Source organism: Oreochromis niloticus, linkage group LG12 (genome assembly GCF_001858045.2).
Source record: "Oreochromis niloticus isolate F11D_XX linkage group LG12, O_niloticus_UMD_NMBU, whole genome shotgun sequence".
In the NCBI taxonomy this organism is placed as follows: domain Eukaryota; kingdom Metazoa; phylum Chordata; class Actinopteri; order Cichliformes; family Cichlidae; genus Oreochromis; species Oreochromis niloticus.
The window spans coordinates 32280090-32300869 of NC_031977.2; the positions used below are offsets into that span (position 1 = coordinate 32280090).

A 20780-nucleotide genomic window follows, 5' to 3' on the forward strand; every position below is an offset into this window, starting at 1 on the left:
ATCATGAAACTGATCAATGATCAGCTGATTGGCTTTTCTCTCTTGTTTATTTATCGCCCACTAAAGAGGAATCCAGCGGATGTCGCGCTATTAATTTCTAGTATCAGCTGATGTTTGCTGGAGCCACAGCTGTAAAGCTGCTGGTCATGATGTCGGTTTGGTTATCTGGTGAGAGGGAAACATGAAGATGAAACCAGGAGATGTTCTTACTGAATCATCAGAGCTGAACAGGTGATGGAGAAACAGGTTTACCTTTTAGGTGACATGGATGAGTTGAAGGGAAGTTATGAACTGTTTCTGAGAGACAAATAACACCAGGATCCTTTTCTAAGTAGCTGACAGCTGGTAACTGTGCAGGGGCGGGTCTAGCAAAGTGTTGCCAGGGGTCCATGTAGGGCATTAACAGGGAAAGGGGGGCACAAGGAAATACTTTTCTTTCTTATTCTCATTTAAAATATCTAGCTTTTAAAAATATAATTATCTGAGTCTTACAACAAACAATTGATAGATTGATACATATATACCATCAGAACAGTGTACATCACTGTCACAACAGTGTTTATTTTCATTCAAAGGCTTTATGATTTTTCCCATAATGGTGGGCCGGTCTCTAGTCAAGATGCCCGGGATGATTTTTTTTTAACCCAGTCCAGCTCTGTATGCAGCTCATCTGCAGTCTGGTGTTACCTACATCTTCCTATTCAGAAGGCAGAATTTCCGAGTTCTGAGTACAGTTGAAAGCACCACGACTGCAGTTTTTGTGTTGGATGTAAAAAGCAGGCTAGAATCATGTGGCGGTCAACGACGGTCCAGGCGTGGGATTTCTCTCGTGGAAATGTGCACATTATTTTTTCCTTTCTGTTGGTAGGTGGCACAGTGCACTTGTGGCAAGTAAGCAAGCTAGAAGACTGGCAGTCTGGCTGGGTATCCAGTTACAGAAGCAACACATTAACAAGAGAATTCTGAGTAAAACCAAAGTTACTTTCCCTAGTAACTAGTTACTTTGAAAGTAACGAGTAACTTGAAGTAACTGAGTTACTTTTGATAGAAGTAACTAGTAATGTAACTAAGTTACTAATTTAAAGTAACTTACCCAACACTGTTCTTAAATAATGGTAGCATAATAAATAAATACAACAAATTAATAGGCGCTATGTGTTTACAAAGTAGTGGCAAGAATTACTATAAAGAAGGAGAGGAAATGGGTAAAAAAAAATTAAGAAAAAAGGTCCAAGTGAATTTCAAACAAGTTAAAAAAAATGTTAGCATAACAAGTGGCGTTGATGATGGGATTCAGAGCTGTGGGGGGACATTAGCTGAAATCTGGTTGGGAATTATGAACATCAGGATCCATTACTTGAGAGCCAGTAACACACACAGTAGCACAAAATGAAGCAATACCACACGGGAAATTAACAAGCCACAACTGTTCCTCATTTGTTTAATCTTTCCTCTTTTTTTTTTTCCAAAGCAAAAATTTCAGCTTGTCTCTGGTTATTTTTTCTTTTTCTTATACAAATTGAAAACAAATCAAACAAAACGTCTTGTAGAAACATTTAAAAATGACTGACAGCGAAACCCCCCGAAAAAAAACAAAACAAAAAGAAATGAAACAAATAAGGAAGGAAGTTCTGTACAGATAAAAAAAAAAAAAAACGGGTGGGGGTGTTTAGTAAAAGGGATTCCTCTGTGCTGCTTACCACACTCAGAAGTGAAATATAGCACTAAACAAGCTTCCTGTGTGATCACAACGAGCAGGCAGAGGAGTGCATTAATGCTGCTGCAGACTAACAAAAGGCTAAACACACATACTATTAATGTAAATGAACTTCATTAATGTGTCACTGGGTTTCATGACCTTTGGGTCAAATGTCAAGTTAATGGATATCAGAAAACAATTTTCCCTCCTTAATCCTGAATTGTATGCAGTGATTCTTGCACAGTAGCAGAGAAACGTGAAGAGAAATCGAGAGAAATCTGAGCCTTTACCGGCTCTGGTTGTGTTTTTGAGTTCAGCTTATTTACACACCAAGTGAAAAAAAAAGAAAGATGAAAACATATACAGAACATTTCACCGAGTGTGGTTTCCTGAAATGTCCACATGATTTCAAATATAAGACATAATTATCTGACAAATCCAGAACCATTTTTGGTGGACTTGAGAAAAATAAAACCCTGCAGCTACTCTGGACATGCGAGTTAAGAGATTTGTAACTGTGATTAGCCTCTTTCCATTACCATCATCCTGACCCCGCACACTGGTCACTTTTAGACTTAAGTGGGTCAGCAATGTTGCTCAGCTGGACAGAGGAAAAATTCGACACTGCAAAGTTTGGACAGATTACACATGACAGAAAACAAAAAAAATCAACAAACAAAAAAAGCAGAACTTGTATGACAGCATGTGTCTTCATTATTACAGTTTTCTATATGAAAACATTCTTCTGTGGTCACACTTTGAAGATTCAAGAGAAGCTTTTTCGCTGTTGCCATCTTGCTGTTTTGAAACTGGGTGTGACGAGCAAAAAACAAACAACTGTGAAACAAGTTGTCAATCACAAATCATAAGCTAAATTTACAAAATAACCTTGATGTTGACGAAGACCTGAAATGATGGACTGAGACCATTAACTCACCAGCAAAGCTTTTACAGAGGTCAAGTATAAGGGCAGCTTTCCCAAAGGACTAGAACTCTTTATCACCCTCTGGTGGCCAATATTAGACTGCAGGTTTAACGGCATACATCGTTTATACAGTCTGTGGGTTAGATCTGCGTCATGTCTTTTGCAACTATGACAAATTTCTTGCACATCCCGTCACTTTGCATTGTTTCATTGCTGTCAGTAAGTCTGTCTGACACCACAGTTAAAGTGTAAAAGTGCCCTATGAATGACAGAGTGCCACTGATGTAACAGACTGGTAAGTCAGCCATGTTACTCATGTCTGAAAGGCCTACTGTTGGGTTAATTGTATATTGTACATTATGATTCATTCAGCCACCGTATAATACCGTGTAATGACTAAGGCCGGCCTGAAAACTGAACCATTTTCTCAACACTCTAAAACGTGTCTTGTGTTGAGAAAACAGTTAAAAAATAATGAAGAAATTTTGATTCCATAAGCCGATTCTGTCTCTCAAACTGTAAGACTCGGCACTAACAGTTTACAAACAATGTCTAGCACCAAGAGCTTGTACCGATGTACAACTATTGCACATCTACCAGAGATTCCTGCAATGCCATAAACCATTTGCTGTTTCGTTCATTTTTAAAGAACTTTATTTTGTCGGAATTTGTGTTTACGATTATTTTAGTGCAGCCAGGGATTCTGAGGTGTGATACTGGTCTAGTCTAATGAGCAGTCGTAGCGTCAGACGTTGTTTCCCAGTTGCACCCGATCCCATTCTCTGCAGGGGATGACTTGAAAATCACCTTCGTCTAGATCCACCAGCCCATCTCTGCAGAAGTGAAGGATTATTCTTTTACAAACAAAATCTATTTTTAACAGCTAAGAATGGAGCTACACTGTGGAGAAATTACAGAATATAAAAGCTCATTCAGTGGAGGGAGGACCAAAGAATGGCGAATGCACCAATCCAAGGTGCAGACTCACAGATAGCCCTAGTTTAGTGCTTACATAAATTCGTGCTTAATGTTTGTGCACAAATTCTTTTTTCATTTTTCCAATTTTATTTCACAGAGAACAATCCTGTATTTCAGTCATGGCCTTGCATTTTACCACCCTTTTCACATTTTGGTATCAGAACTGCTGATTTTAAAGATAACGGTACACTCGGGAATACCAACCTGTAAAATCCCAGCTGATCCCTAGTCTGGATGCCCTTTATTTCCTTCACCTTGCAGATGCAGGTGGGAGACTATTTCTCACTAAATTGGCATCACTTTGGTGCAAGCATATTGCTCCTATAAATCTGTTCTAATTTACATTTCTCTTTACATTTTACCTCTGTTCTCTCTCCAAGACCTCTGAGAATGATTCCATACAGCTGCTGCTGCTGACGACCGTTTCTATCATCTCCCTTGAGTTACCTTTTCTAGGTTCATGATTAGGAGGGCAGGAGGTGCATAGGTCAAAAAGATCACATTTAGAAGGAATAAAGACAGGAGAGGAGAATTGAAACTGAAAACCAGAAAAAAAAAAAAAAAAAAACTGTCTCCGGTGAACGACAGCACTGAAAAGTCCCAGCGCTCAAAAAGCTGAGGACCGGCTGATGTGAAAGTTCTCAGAAGACACCCAGGTCGTATTTTTCAGGTCTGAGCCAGAGCAGCGTTTCAAGTTGAAGAAAGCAGTCAAAGTTTACTGGAGCCGAGCCGAGCCGAGGCAAACCGAACTGTTTTAAGTCCATGTGTGTTTGTGTCAGTTTCTGTCTGCGTAGCAGCGAGTGCTATTTGTTGCGCAGCAACTCCAGCTGGTCCTGGTACTCAGTGAACAGTCTCTGGAATCGAAGGTTTTCACCGATGACGGGCAAGACCTCCCGCAGCAGCTCACGCTTACGTAGACCCTAAAAACACACAAGTCAAACAGTGAACATGTGAGCACGGAGCGACTCGTGTTTTCCTCTTAATGTGCAAAAAGAAGCAAAATATGGGAGAAATCAGAGCTGTCATCTTGCAGAGGTGACATTGTTTACAGCATGTGTGGAGTCGTCACAAAGTGTTCTTTAGTTCAGATAATTTCGGTTTATATCATCCAAGCACACTTACCAGTAATGTGTATCAGAGATTCTGGGAAATAAGTAAATGATCAAAACAGAGTAGCAACCTCAAAGACTAAAATGAAAAAAAAGAAGAAAAAAAACCCACCGCCGACTGCCAGTGTTTCCCCTCAGCCTCCGAGCAGACACACCTATGTTATCAATTTCAAAATTCTACATTCTAAATCATTCACCACCTTGACAATGGGGTGACAACAATACCCCATCAGCACGAACAGTATAAAGATGTACATAGGCACTGTCGCCTAGAGGTTTTGTGGTCTTCATGTTAAAGCCTCAACAATATTTTGTGTTTGTTTGTTTGTTTTTTGGTGCCACGAGTTATCTTTTTGGGAAGAAAAGGTAAAGTGCAAGCTGCATAAACCGTCCAGGTGTAACACAGAGACACAGATGGACATCCTAAGCAGTGCTAATTAGGACCAGACTAATAAAATATTAGATCGGCAAATTGAAGCAAACATTTCCTAGACGGTCTGTACCACACAGCAAGACATAATATTAGTGAGGCAGTCCATCAAAAAGGTTCAAAAGACACCAACAGCACAGACACAGTGAAGCAATACAGCTTATTGAGACACAGCAGATACTGATCAGCTCCAGCTTCCACTGTCTGAACGTCTGTTGATCACCTCACTACTGTATTTGTGCTGTAGGTCCCTTTTGTAGTATTTTCTCTATTTTCACTATTTTCAGTTTGACTCCACTAATACCAATCAAATCTCTGAAATTGTTTCTCATAATCAAAGATGAAATATTAGGCTGTCAGAAACAGATCCTGGTGCAGTTTATAAGTGCAAACTTTCAACTAAACTAAGATTAAACTCATGTCCAATCCTCAACTGACTTGTCTCAACCATCTAAATAAACCCTTTAAAGACAACTGAGCTGTTATGTGCTTCACTTACTATTTGAAACAAATACCTTAATAAAAGCTGTGTTTCATGTCACATTTTGTAGTGACTGTACTAATAAAAAAAATTAATATTTTTGGACTTTGGATCAAGTTAAAAGACTAAATCAAGAGAGGAGACTGATTTTTGTTGTCGTACCAGTGTGGTGGGCTCCCAGGATGTAGCCGCTGATTTGTGGACGGGACCCAGCAGCTCCTTACAGAGTTCTCTGAGGCGATACTCTGAGCCTGGAAGGAAAAACGGAAAAATATATGAAATATAACAGGTGTTTATACAAGGCTTGTGTACTACATATCACACTGTGCAAGCTAGCTGTTCTACAGTCGCAGTCTGTTACCGCTTGTTCAATCAGACAATTGAGTCCAAATTTTCTGAAAGCACCTAGGCTGTTTTAGTTTCCACCGTTTCTCATTTCATCTGAATGCATCTGCAATACTCAAATCTGATGTTTGTCCCTTCAGCTGATAGTTTGGTACCTTCATTGACGAGGAAACGGGCATAGATGAGCAGCCAGTAGCGATACTCCTGTGCTGACTGCAGAGTCAAAGCAGACGCCAGCTGATTCTCCAGGAAGGCCAGTGTCATGCTCTGCTGCATGTGGTGGGGAGTGGAGGAGAGGCGGGAAGCCAGTCGACCGGCACTGCGTGGAGCACCAAGATTTTTTTATTGACTTTCTTTATTACATTTTATATTACTGAAGATTAGAAGTGCAGATTAAAAATTAAAGACATACTTGAGGTTGCGTCCCTGCATGACAGCCAGAGGCCCAGAGGACGCCGGTGTATCGTGGCTAGGGAGGCAGCTCCTGAAGTCAGCACACTGAACCAGAGAGTCGCTTTTATCTGCTATCAGAGTCCTGAAAGAGATGGTTTAATCACAGCTGTCAAATCCATCGGTTCATTATTCATCTGTGAGTACAGTGAGTACTTCCGTAGTGTTTCTCACCATGTCTCCAGAGAGGAGCTGAAGCAGTACGACTTCCCGTTGGACAGTCCAATGACTGGAACTCCCTGCTGAGTCAGCAGAGACTGGGACACTGTAGTGTCAGCACCTGAAGACACAAACAAAGTAGTTTTCATGGAGAATAACACAGCTCGATTCACTTATTAATGATCACCTGAGACATTATATATTGTAATCAAATCAAATCTGGCCTGGAGAGTGCAGTGAAGCAAGTTGGTCATAACCACACGTTCTCTCTGTTAGCCGGCGCTACAAACTCTAAAAACCCCAGTGAGAGATAACAGGTGGCTCTGCCTCTGTCCCATAGCTTCATGGTGGTCATGGGGTAATACTTTCAGCTTTTGGTGAAACGCTACAGATTTTATAGCCTTAGTGTAAAATGGCCTACGAATGAACTCATTTTTAATTACTTTTGTTCTATTAGCTGCAAAGCCAGCAGTGTAAAACAGAATTGGCAGCAGATTAGCATCAAGCATAATATTTGTTTTCCTCATAACCAACTGGGTGCAAGTGAATGTCGTCAGTAAGGCACAGCTCAACAGACTGCACATATTAAAATAAATTTCAATGAAAGTATAAATTTTAAACAAGAATCTCAATATGACTTATCTGCAGCAGGTTATGTGTTCAGCATTAGTCAATTTAGTGTTAGATAGGCAGCTTTAAATAAATATACCCATTAACGCATTAATCTCGCTACACAGTGCACTACATCTCTCTGCTGTTTTATCGGTCAAGCTTGTTTTGATGTAGCGATGACTCACCAGATAAAATAGTCAGCAGAGACTCGTTCTTGACCAGAGCCTTCTGTTTCTGTACATCCCTGCACAGACAAAAAACTAATTATTACAAAGAGCAAAGATTTTAGAGTAATGACAAATATTCTTTAAATACTACCAACATAAATTAATGCACTTTCTAAATGCGTAGGCATCTCTGTAAAACTAGTATTGTACCTCAGAGATTTAAAGAAAAAAAATGCAACAAAAGGTCCCAAGCAATTCAAATCAAACAGAGCAGCTGAACACTGACCACACAGACAAAGTCGCTCCAGCGGTCAGAACCATGACGTAGTGGGCAGAGCAGTGTAAGGCAGACGCAGGCGTGCCTAGCTGGATGGCAGGAAGGAGTCGCCGCCCACAGGAAGAGAACACTGACAACATCCTGTCCTCACAGGCGACTGCAAGGATGTCACTGAGGGAGTGGAGGAGAATTTAGTGCTGTTCATTCATTTCTTTCACATTTTCTGTCTTCATGAAACCTGCTGATGTTTTCATTTCCATAACCATGTGGCCTAAATTAAAATCAGTAGCACTGTGTGACAATATCCTCCCCTTTTCAGTGATACCTCCCAGGCTTTCCCTCCTACAAGTGGGATTTTAGAGGATGACTGCACACATAAAAAATATTCTGCATGTAATTTAGGCAATGAATTTACTTAATTACTTTACTTAAATGTCTATTTTATCTTTAGTCCCTGACCTTTTAAGTTCTGAAGCTGCTAGTTTTTCTTCCAAGTCACATCAAAAAGTGAAAGTGAATCAATTCAAGTATAAACAGAGATTCTATGTCTGTATGAAAACTCAGCAGTGCCTCCTACCTGCTGCCTGCAGCAACGACCACAGAGCTGGGCAGGAGCGTGTTCCAGTCTCGTCCGTCTCTGGAGCATCGCAGCTGGCTGAGCTTCGAACCTGCAACCATGGACACCTCATTCTCCACCTCCAGGAACACTGAGGGCTCCATGCTCACCTGAATTGAATTTGAATTGAATCTTTATTTTGAACATGTTAAAAAAGTACAACAACATAGAAATCAAAAGAGACAAACAAACAAAGGAAAACAAGCGACCACAAATACATGTTCAAAAAGGAGCAGGAAGAAGCATGAGTTGAACAACAAACACTCTGGATAATGTATGCAGCATCGCCTTCATCAATGACAAATCCACCAAAGCTGATGTTTCAAGACAAGAGAGAAGACTACACTGCTCAAACAGAAAAGGGAGAATTTCTAACTGAAGAAACTGAAACAATAAGTGTCCAAGGAGGAAGCCAGAGAAGGCTTTCTAAAGTGCTGATGGCTATTTATTAATACATATAAACAAAACAAACAAACAAACAAATAGGCTTGAACTAACATAAGAATTGCTACCTCTGAGATGTGGGCTTAAGAAAGAAAAAGCTACAAAATGAGTCGCCACACAGTGGAAAAACACTAAAAAGAAGAAAAAGACAAAAAACAAGCAGGCAGAGAACAAGGACGACCTTAGCTGACAGAACAGGAGGAGGAACTTAGCAAAAAAATAAAAATAAAGACCCAAAGCAAAACCATACAGCTTGTGAGAGATCAGACGGGGGATGCAAACAGGTATAATCTGAGGTGAAAAACTGTAAATTAAGGTGGTTCTAAAAGTACAATACATCTTCGCACTGAACACATAACGTCCAAACCAAAGAGATGACAGACGGAGTGTTACCTGCAGACTGAAGGCTTTCTGTGTACTTGGTGTTGGTAGTTTGAGAACAGCAACAGGAGCTGGAGGAGCTACAACCTTGCTGGGCTCCCGTTCCACCGGAGGAGTTATCTGTTATGATGAGAAAGTAGAAAAGCACACTCGGTTAATCTATTCTATCTGCACCCAGAGAGCTTAAAATAACAGATTTTCAGGCTTCAGATCCGTCCACGTATCCCTCTACCTGAGTGAACGGTTGGGCCATGGAAGCGGCCATCTTGTCTTTCCTGGGCCGTCCCTTCTTCCTCTTCTCCACCACCTCTCCCCCATCCAGCAGCAGCTCTGGTTTTCTCTTGCCAAATGTCAGGTTCTTGTTGATGGCAGCCATCTTATCCTCGCTGTCACTACTGGTCTCTTCTTTGGTTTTTGCCTCCTTCTGGGCGGTGACGCCGTCTTTCGGCCTGCTGCTAGAACAGGACATCAGATATATCTCTGTGTTCTGTTCTTGTGTTTGATGTTCTTCATCTGCACAGTTACTCACCTGTCTAACGGTGTGAGTCCAGCTGTGGACGAAATGGCAGCTGTCACACCTGGTGTGGCCTTTGACCTCTCTGTAAACCTGGAGTCCAAAGCTTTCATTGGCTCAATCTTGGAGGCAGAGGTGAGCAGCAGACTGGACTTGACACTAGAACGGAGATAATGAGAAAGACAAGTGAAGGCGGGAATGAGAAAACCAAGCGCCATGTAAACGACTGGAAAGAGGAAGAGGGAGGTTTGGGAATTGAAAGTATAAAAAAAGACAACACAGAGATGGTAAAACAGAAAACAACAGCAAAGATTTCCTATCTGTGATCTCCTTACCCATCATTGTTGTCCTCCAGTGGCTTAGCAGTGTTGTTGGGAGGAGGTGAGGTAAGCATGGGGTCATGTGTGGGCTTAAGCCCCATAGAAGAGGCCTGTCCTGGGCTGGAGTCTGAGCTGAGCTGGGGGGTGAGCTGGCTGGACATGGATGAGCCCGAGGGCAGGATGGGAACACTGTTGAACAAAGCCGGAGAGAAATCCCTGCAGAGAGAAAAGGGCCCGTGATCTTCTACTCTTCATCTGGTTAACATTATTATTCGTTTTATACAACAATAACTAACTTTAACCATCACTATGTCTACAATGCATTAGCTCTGTGGACCAGAATCATCTTCACTTTGCACCATGTGGCTTCTATATTGTTAAAACCAGCAACAATAGCCCCCCGTTTCAATGGTTAAATAAATCTAGATCCGGTTCAGACTGAGAGGAGTCTTTGAACTTGCGTGGATTCAAAACCAAAGATTTGGTACTTAAAGCTCTTCTCTTATTGTGTTGCTGTAGCTTTGATGGCACAGAAGAAATCTTTAATCAGTCCAGCCGCTATCTTTAGAGTCCAAACATGATCTACCAGCTATTTAGCTATTTTTGTGAGATCAGCCGTCTTGTTCACCGGAGTGTGTTTCATGCTTTCTTACCCCGTGTCCAGCTGAGCAATGCAGAGCGGTGTGATTCTTCTTCTGCCATCTGCTGTTCTCGTCTCCACCTGCTTCTTCAAAAGATTCTGCCAGATGAGAGAATGAAGCATCCAAGAAATTTAGGCTGCACAGATATAAAAAGGTTGTTTTGACAGCTTTGGAAAATTAAAAGTTTAAAACATTAATATATATCTAAAATACATAAGTATTAGTATATTTTGAACTGTGTTGGACTTTGATTTCTAATGTCTGTTGTCTCAACTCTCTCTAACAGTTTTCCAAAAACCCAACGAAAATATAATTATCAGGTTTCTGATAGGAAGCACCTCCCAGAACTCTGTAAGCATTTTTCCCTTAATTTCATTTATTATAGATGGCTGCTCCATCTACCTTCCTGATGTCCTCCAGAGACTCCCCGTTCATCACACTGTTGAGTTTGGGTGCTGAGGATTCAGGTGCAGCCCCACCTGGTCCTGAGTTGGCCTGGGCAGAGTTCTGCCGCTCCTGTTGGTATTTGAGCACCTCGGGGTTCTCGATGATGGTGGTGGAGAGCTGAGCCTCGGTGCTGGTTATAGCCAGACTCTTACCATAGATGTTCTGATGGATACTGTTCTATTTGTCACAAGAAGGAAAAGAAAAGTTTTATAGAAGGGAAGAAACCTTATTTAAGCAAGAACCACCAACAAATTAAAAAAATCTGTTAAACTGCTTAGCAATAAAAACCTGGAATATAAAGATGTCGACGAATAATTATACATAAAGCAGAGTTTGGGCCTCATGTGGTGCATGTTTTATTTATTGATTACTTTTATCTACTTCTAAGAATGAAAAACAAGACGAGAAGGGACAACTTTGTTATCTGTTTTAAATAAAACTTTGTGCCTGCTAGCTGGTTTAGTGTTTATTATTAGCTAAATAAATAAAAGATATGGGGAAGACTTGGACTTTAAATATATCTGCAGTACAAATTTTCAGCTCTACATTTTCATTGCAACACTTTAATAGAGTAGATCTGTATGAGCCACAGTTCAAATAATCTTTATTTATCTTACTGGGCTCCTAAATTACCCCCCACAAGTAAAGAAAGACAGTACAGAAGGCAAGCTGCTCAGATGGTCAACACTCCTGGGCACTTACTCAGGCTCCAAAATAATGTTTAAATTGGACCTCGTTTTTTCCAGCTCCATATATTTATTGTTATACTCTACTGGAATAGCCTTGCATAGTCTGCACTTAAAATAAACCTTACTAATCTTATACAGGGCCTTGGTCTAAATCCCTCAGTTCATCCCCAGTTTAAAACAAGCCATCTTAGCTCCTTATTCTCTAAACCTATTTTCTCCTGATTGGCTGCAACTCACAAACAAAGTTTAAACAGTAAGTGGGGCAGATTTCTCCGCACACAGGCAGAGCCATGTGCCTGAGATGACCACATTTGGGATATCCCCCATATGTCATAAAACGGAGCCAAGAGTAGAAAACACGATCTGAAACCAAGCATTCAAAGCTTGAGACTTGACCTACATGATTTCCTTGTACACAAGCTGACCTCATTATTTGAAACTCTAGCTATGTTTAACATGAGCATCTACCGTTGTAGTAGAATACATATGAAACAGGTTTAAAGCGCACACAGGACTAGTTGTAAACATACAGTCACAATTTCAGTTATCCTTTGATTCTTACCTTCTCCTCTTCATTCAGTGGGTCTCCCAGTTCATCCAGGGAGAAGTCCAAATAGGCGACTGTGCCATCCATCGAACAAACCAACATCCCCAGACCCGTCAATGTCCTGATACACAGATACATATCAAACTCAGACATTTATCACCACCAGTAATGTTTAATAAGCCTACACAAAACACCTGTATGCAAACAGAGAAGGGTGCAGGTAAAAAAGCATCCACGCATTGAGACATTAAAAATGATACCTGAAGTCAGATATCTGATGTCAGGCCGGTGGACTTAGAATAAGAGAGACTACAGAATGTGACAGCCCACAATGTCTTCACTCACCAGGAAATGTCCATAATGGATTTATCGAAAAGATCATGGATGACCACAAGAGGGCGCTTCAGTGAGGTGAGCTGGAGCAGAGAGAGCGAGTGAGACTTTATTTTTTTACAAACAGCCACTAAAACTGGGTTTGGCAATTCCTGGTGAGAAACCACTGAACTGGAAAAACTGCCCTCACTTGGGTATTAATGTACATGTCATCACATCAATAAGTCATGAAAACTGCAGCTTGACTAAGGAATGAGAGTACTAACTTTTATGTTTTACTATCATTATTTTAAACTTTAAAGCTATGGGTTTTTTACTGACCCAGACGGAGAGCGATCGGTCTTTGCTGCCGACAGCGCAGCAGCAGTACGGACAGCTGGGCTTCGGAGAGCTGCCGTTCTTCTGCTTCTTCTTGAAAATCTTTGGGTTGAATTTCTGCAGGAACAGAAACCAGACGCATCAATAAGTAGCTTTTCTTTTGTTTAAATATAGATTTACTGGCTGAACATGTGGCTAGCACATCCTCACCACCACGGTGACAGCTTTACGGTGGCCCACAAAGTCCATATTAGTCTTCCAGCCATCTCTCTCCACAATCTGAGCGGTGGGGCCGGAGTTGTTCATGGCATGAGCCGACACAAGATACTGACCGTCTGGAGACCAGGAGAGACGCAGGACGTGGGTCGTCCCACCGCACTGAGAGGGAGACAGAAAGAGAAAAATCACTTAAACTGTGATGACAAAATAAAATCAAAACCTAAATCAATTAGTGGAAACACACAACGTATCCAATGGGTTTCAATCAAAGTGAGAGTGAGTGTTTCTGTACCTCACTGAAAGGTTTGGTGATGTTCGCCTCCATCTGCCAGTCCACCGTCCGCCACACTTTCAGGCTGTGGTCGTCAGCCTGGGAGGCGATGTATTTCCCCACTGGATCCCATGTGAGGCCTTTAACCAGGCCAGTGTGTCCTCGCAGAGTAGTGACCATCTCTGAATAGGTCATTAAGACATTTGCAGAAAGTGTTTTTTCCCTCTCAGTTAAAAACAAAAGACTTTTATAAATACGAGCATTTTCTATTTTCCGGAGGCTGAGCTGTGGTTAAACTTTACCTGGAAATTTGCGAGCGTTCCAGATCACAATGGTGTTATCCACACTGCAGGAGGCCAGCCACACGTCATGAGGAGACCACGCCACGTCCATCACATCTGCAAACACACCACAATGATAACAAATGATGACAATGGTGTGACACTTTTCTTTTTTCAGAGGGCTCTTTTACTAGCCAGGTTGGTGGATGCGGGCAGATGTTCAATATCTGTGAACATCTGCAACTTCTCTGTGCATTTTCTGAGTCTATTACCTCCAGTGTGGTTCCTCAGGATTGTGACACACCTCCACTGCTCCACATTGGCCAACTTGCTGCTTGACCCAAACACTGTGCTGGGACCGATGAACCTACAGGGAAAAGACACATACAGACAGACATGATTAAAAAGCAGCAGCAAATGTGAAGGCTGACATAATTATCAACAATGGAGATTCACCAGAAAACATCAGTGAGTGGAAGTTAGCTTGAACTAGCAGGAAAAGGATAGCATGCATCCAATCAGTTCATACATAGAGAAAGAACTGGGACATACTTTAAAGTAGCAAAGAATAATAAATATAGACTTTGTTACCAAAAATACTTGTGTAATAATCATCTTTTATGGCTTTTGGCAACAAGAGCACTTCGTGTGAGTAACATATACCGGCAACTGAACAAGATATCCACCTACTTGCTTCAAGTTCTGGTTATTCTGGTTGTCCGGCTTGGAAGCAAATTTCCAGAGAAGAGCTACCAGCTGCAGTATAAGATGTTGAAGTCTGTTCAAAAACCCCGTCTGGCAGTCTAAGTTACACTCTGGTGTTATTTTTATTCATGCAGCATAATAAATAAATAAATAAATAAAAGCTAAAATTAGGTCCAAAATATATTTAGATATATTTATGTGACCGTTCTGACCTCTGCGGCCCACCCAAGTAAAGTATATGTGTAGGAAACAGTGTGTCAAGATCCAAAAGTGGCCAGTGGCATGCCTCTCCTGGAGCTGTGGAATACGCCGATTATAGCTGTATACCATCTATCAGCAGCAGCACATCATCCAACAGTAGCTGACAGCTGTAGAATCTGCATATGCCCCAACTCCAGCAGTAGCATACCACTGGCAATTTTTGGATCATGGTGCTGCAGAATTATTAAGGTTATAAAAACAAAGTAGATTTTTGTTTTTTGGCTTAATTAAACAGCCCTAGTTTATAACAGTAACTCATATGACTGACCATTTAACAACATGTAGGTGTTACTAGAACAAAAAAAATAGAATAGGATAAATAAATAATATCGATGCAAGTTTATTAAAGTGTAGATCATTGTAATCTAATGCACTGTGGAAAGCCATAAAATTGCCGCCTATCACACACACACAGTCTAGTGTGCGTTCACGCTGACACCAAAAGTTTCCCGTTCTGCTTTCAGTTCAGTCACCATGGAAACGTCCTTGTTTGGCCGTCTTTCCAGACGTTTCTCGACAGATAGTGAATGCTGTTTATCATATTGAGCGGGTGACTGTGTGTATACATACGCAGCTCTCCTCCACACCATGACCAGCTTGTCGTCTCCTCCAGAGGCCAGGTACAGCCCGTTGTTGGACCAGCGCACACAGTTCACACAGGCTGCAGAGACACACACAAACACTTCTGCTCACTGAGGCTATAAATACAGTTTGTATGGATTTGTGCTGAGGAGGCTGTTAGGGTGGACAATAACAGCACCTGCAGATCATGATGCTCTCATTATTAAATCTGGCTGCTTGTTATTAGGTCACTGAACACAGCAGCAGTTTATGTCAGTGGCAGTTCATGGAAGATGAAGTGATTTTAATTTCCTGCAGCTGTTATCTCCATCCATCCAAGGTCAATGTTTCCGAACGTTTCAGTCAGATGGGTTTATATTTATGGATTTAATTTTCTTTCTTTTTGTATACTGTAAAAGGTCTAGTCATTTTTTAAAATAGTTACTTTTCCTTAGATATTTTTTATTCAAATCACATTCTGACTACATCTTAAACTCTTTTAGGCTTATCTTATAGTATTTAGCTTACCTTTTTACTCACTGACCCCCTTGATGTGTTATATTCAACTTTATACATTGTGTTTCATTGTATTTGATTTAAATTTTTATTTAATGAGCCTTTTTATTTTTACTATTTCATCAATTTAAATAACCTATTTTTAGAGATAGTTTCTCAAAGTTTTCTTGTCATTTATTCATTTATTTATTTTTTGCCATATATAAATTCTTTAGACTATTCTACTTCAACTACTTTATACTTAAAACTGGGAGTGTTTAAAAAAAAAATAAAAAATCCAGATCAGTGGACAAATACAGCTGTACAACCTCATCAGCAACACTAAGCTAATGATATGAACTGGATGAGTAAACAGTTGCAGGCTTTCTATTACAATGTTTAGGCTTATTACACACTGGTGGAAAACCTTGTTTGGTGATTCTGGCAAAGGAGAAAATGTAACAGAGTTTTTGGAAGCAGAGCTTTTTTTCTATGAGTTGTTCTGCAGCAAGGAAACGATAACAGCTGTGCATGTTGGTATTGCAGTACAGTCATCAAATGTTTATTTGTGCAGCTTTCAATAACTGTTAAAAAATTAATTAAAGAAAGTTACATATACACACAGTGTGGAACTATCTTTAGAGACCATAAGTAACCCTAAAGTTTAATTAAGGGGAAAAAAGGATCTAGAGAACAAATACACTCATTAACCAACCATATATACAGATTTTGATTACCTAAGTGATTGTCCATCTGGCAAAGCATTTTGGGAATATTCTCGTTCTTCTCATCCTCCTCTCTGAGGACTGGCGCCATGTTCCAGATCATCACCTTCCCCGAATCCTCCCCTGGAAACAATCCAAGTATTTTAAACATGAAATGCAAGGAGCAACAGGTGAGGGAGCATTTTTTTAAGCTGGAAAGTAAACCTGAACCCAGCTGTAACTTTCCATCAGTTAGAATACTAAGCTCTTGTTTAAAAAATGAGCCTAAAGAGAGAAACTTTCATTTCAGCAGTTGTTGGTTTTACCTTGGCCACCAGTTGCAAATTTTGTTCCATCAGGGTGGATGTCAACTGAAAATATGGGTTTACCTGAGAGACACAAAAATCAACATTTAATATCAGTGACATCTCAATTTTAATAAATCTAAAGAACACAAAAACTGCAGACTGATATTGTACACAGGTAACCTAGAGATACTGAGAAAACTGGAGGAAATAAAGGAGTAACTAAAAGGAAAGACACCAGAGTGCATCTGGATCCTAATTGATTGTGACAGCTGGGCTCTTGAATATCTGGTCTGACAAAGGCCTTTCATCCTCAGTTACTCAGTTTGGCTTAGTAGGCAGCTCTAAGAAGACTGCTGATCACGGCAAACTTCTTATATTTTAAGTTATGGAGGCTACGGTTCCCACAAGTATGTTCAACAGTGCGGACGTTCAAAATGACATTAAGGTGGCAGCCTATCAGAATCTTTCCTGTCTTAACAAATGATCTTCATTTTTCTGTAAATTAGATAATTCAATCTTATTTTGCTTTGTTGCTGCAAAGTATTGTGCACAGATCCGCCTGAAATGCAAAAAAGCATGTAAATGAAAACTTTCCAAGCACACTGCATGTTGGACACATTTCAACATAACACAGGAACATGGCATTGACCTCAGCTGTTTTTTTCACCAGGCCTTGTTTAGTCTGCCTTATGGAAAGTTACTCAACTGTTCTGTGATTTTCCACAGGTATGTTAGAACATGCCCACACCCAAGACTGTATTTCAGTGTCTTGTCAGGTTTACAGTCGACATGCACTCGAGGATTTTCCTGAAAGGAAACCTTTCTGGTAAATCCTCCAAAATCTCTTTGGTAGTATAACCTAATTCCCTAACTCTTCCGTTAAGCCATGGAGATACATTACACAGCATTTCAAAAACATCATCATTAGCTGGTTTCTATGTAATTTATACTTTTTTATTGTTTTATTTTAAGCTAAAAAAAAAGTAATGTGACTTGCTGTGAAGTTATGCACACACTGTTTCTTTAGGATCAGTTGAATGAAATGAGCAGTTAAATACAAGAGACAAATATGGCAATATCTTCCTATATTTCAAAGTGAAATCCAAATCACATTAAACTAAGCAGCAGGGTCACTACTGTTCCTCAGAGTTCGAGTCAATAGAGGCTTTTCGGGATTTCTTTTTTATTTCTTTAGATAATTATCTCGTTAATTCAGATATGGTCAAGTCAATGTATTAAACTAATAGTGAGGCTTCAGAACAGAACCAGTGTGTGACGGGTGGGGGGTGCATGTCCATCCTTTTTTGTACAAGCCTATACAATACACCCTTACTTAACAGTCGGTGCCTTTTTGCCTAAGAAACCACAATTTAAAATAAGGTTAAAATTGCTAAAATATATTTGAAAAAAGCTACAACTGTACAATAAAAACTGTGACTTATTACAAACTTTTCATTACTTAAAGTGATACTTATAAAAGATATAGTACTGTGTACTACGTGACTAAAGCTGAGGTTCATACCTAACCGTGCACTCTGTATACACCCCTGAGTACGTGCTTAATTTTAGCAACAGTACAAAAATGTATGTCTAAAAATTACAAAGAAACTCCCGTTGAATGCTGAATTAAAAAAACCCCAAACAAACAAAAAACAAAGCATTATTTCCTCAGTTTTCTTTGTAAACATATTAGCAGCTGGAACCCATCTGCTAATATAATTATACATTTAATACATTTGGTTTCATGCTATATTGATGCTGTTGTGCAATTTTGTTGGAGTCTTCAAAATGTCAGTTATTTCAGGGGCAAAATGTGCTCTACTAACAACAGTCGTTAGCTGCACCCTAAATTCAGGCCATTTCCCTGGCGGTTAACTTTCCAAACTGACAGCTTAAAATAGTATCCCAGCAGACACTTGTTTATTTTTTTGAGCTTTCTGTGAAGCCGTCACACAAATAAAATGTTAAAATATCCCACGGGAGGTGAGTAAATCTGACCCCAAAAAGTCACTCCGAGGCAGTAACTTCGACACGGGTCATCTGCCAGGTAAGTTAGCTAACGTCAGGACACCAGAGCTAGCCGGGGGGGCTAACTAGCTAGCTAGCTAAGGTTAGCAAACAAATATACTTTGAGCACAGAGACACTGACAATGGCACAAACACCAAATGCAAGTGCCCAAACGTTGGCTTAGGTTTAGCATGTGAGTGACTTTTAAGTGACTAACAAGTCAAACAAGTGTGCACCAGCACCATAACCATCATCATCATCATGCGTCCTTATCAAGTCGCCCCCCTCCGACAACAAAAGCCCAACTTGGTCCAACAGATTCCTGCACAAGCTTACCGTTGTGGCTCACCCAGCTCGGCTTCAGCAGCTTCATTTTCACCCCGGGTATTTTATTTTAAATCCCTTCGAAACAAAAATCCATCCAGCGCTCACTTTCGGTTCGTGAGAAAACTAACGAAAAGCTCCCTCCTATTGTCTCAAACTCCGTCCGACACTTTGTTGATTGCGCGATTCAACTCCCATCTCGCAGCATCCCCGAGTCTCCGAGTCGAGCAACGGACAGACAGCAACAGACAAGCAGGCAGGCGGCCCCGGACGACAAACGGGCGAACACCAGGCAGTTCAGGAAGTGTTTCCGTTAGTTTTGGCCGCGGACAGGAAGAGGGTGCAGGCAACATATCATAATACACCCACGGAGAGAGTTAAAATAGAAAACAACAACCAAAAGATAATTATTTGTGATTTTTTTTTACTTATTATTTTATTTTCGAGTGCAAATACTCAAATGTTAGACCCGAAAATCAACTCAAATTCACACCGTTTGTGTCGATTGGATCTGACGCGGCTTTTATTTTGAAAGGCTAAATAGCAGATTAGTGCGCAAACTCGGAGTTTCTTTTCGACAAATTAGCACAATTTAAAATGTCTTTTAAATATTCTTGAAAATGAAACAAACATAAATTAAGAACAGTTAAAATATGTTTTTATATTGGAGCTGAGAAGTTTCTGGCCAACTTCTAATCTGTTTTTTGCTTCACCCCTTAGAGCTGGAAAAAAGTGTTGTAATTTGATGGGTAAAAAACGTGATAACCGAATTATTATTAATCTGAATATCAGACAAAAATATCTGGAAGATTTCAACTCTTGCCCTTTAGAGACATTACTAACCCCTCCTTGACTGCCTCTGAGATGCCCTCATTTCTTTAGTTATATCGTTTATTTTATAGATTACCAAGATGAAAAAAATTCAGATATTGTTTTGGATAAATATGCTTGTGTGGTGGGAATCTAATCCTTTTTACAGTGTGTTTATACAGAACTTTGTCCTTTATTTCAAGTCACTGAAATTTGCAGAATAATTAAGCAGAAAGGTAAAACAAACAAACAAAAAACTGCACACATCCTTTGCTTTTGTGAAAATGTGTCTCATCTTTTTTTTGTATAGCCATGTATAACTTTTCTTTTGTCAGTGTCTGCAACATATAATTCTGCAGTGTCATTTCCACAATTAAAAGAGGAACTCTTCTCTTCTCAAATGTACTATTGATGGCCACTTTATTAGGTTTAATCTGACTCTACAAGTTGGACTTCCTGTTACTTTCAGAACTACCTTAATTCTTCATGGCATAGATTCAACAAGGTACTAGAAAAATCAGTGCGTTATCTTGCTGGAAGCAGTCATCAAAAAATATGTACACTATAGTAAAAGGATGCATATGGTCAACAATACACAGGTAGACTGAGTAGGCCAAGTAGACTCAGTTAGGAGGGTCCCAAATTTTGCAAAAAAGTAACCTCTCACATCATTACACCAGCAGCAGCTTAAATCGTTGATACAAGGATGTATGCATAGAGGATGGAGCCATGCTTATATGTTATTTATGCCAAATGCTGAATCTGTAATCTGAATATTGAAGCAGAAATCAATACTCAGCCTCAGTTTATGGTTCTTACCTGACAGGACTGACACTGGGTATGGTCATCTGTGCATTCAGAGGTCCTCTTCTGCTTACCTTGGTCGTAACGAGTGGTTATTTGAGTTACTAGTCTCAACCATTGTATGAAGGCTGATGATAGAAGGTGATT

The 20780-nt window shown here is 40.2% G+C and overlaps 1 protein-coding gene across 3 annotated transcripts; it reads right to left on the bottom strand.

Moving 5' to 3' along the window:
* Positions 1-1412: 1412 nt before the first annotated feature.
* Positions 1413-19324, bottom strand: hira (histone cell cycle regulator a). 3 transcript variants are annotated; one of them, XR_266096.3, is made up of 26 exons: positions 19032-19302; positions 16706-16768; positions 16413-16523; positions 15190-15280; positions 13926-14020; positions 13675-13770; positions 13394-13554; positions 13093-13260; positions 12886-12999; positions 12577-12647; positions 12247-12352; positions 10951-11172; positions 10561-10646; positions 9923-10123; positions 9603-9746; positions 9306-9528; positions 9086-9193; positions 8210-8358; positions 7642-7803; positions 7374-7432; positions 6592-6697; positions 6380-6502; positions 6123-6286; positions 5785-5873; positions 3965-4522; positions 1413-3457 (listed from the first exon to the last, which is right to left on the bottom strand). XR_266096.3 is itself a non-coding variant. In XM_005451467.4 (25 exons), the coding sequence occupies exons 1-25, from the start codon at positions 19066-19068 to the stop codon at positions 4406-4408; spliced, it is 3066 nt and encodes a 1021-aa protein (XP_005451524.1). In that variant the 5' UTR covers positions 19069-19324; the 3' UTR covers positions 1413-4405. The 3 variants fall into 3 exon arrangements, 2 of the variants coding, with proteins under 2 accessions (XP_005451524.1, XP_005451525.1); XM_005451467.4 differs by having other exon boundaries at positions 1413-4522; positions 19032-19324; XM_005451468.3 differs by having other exon boundaries at positions 1413-4522; positions 9306-9525.
* Between the last annotated feature and the right edge of the window lie 1456 nt (positions 19325-20780).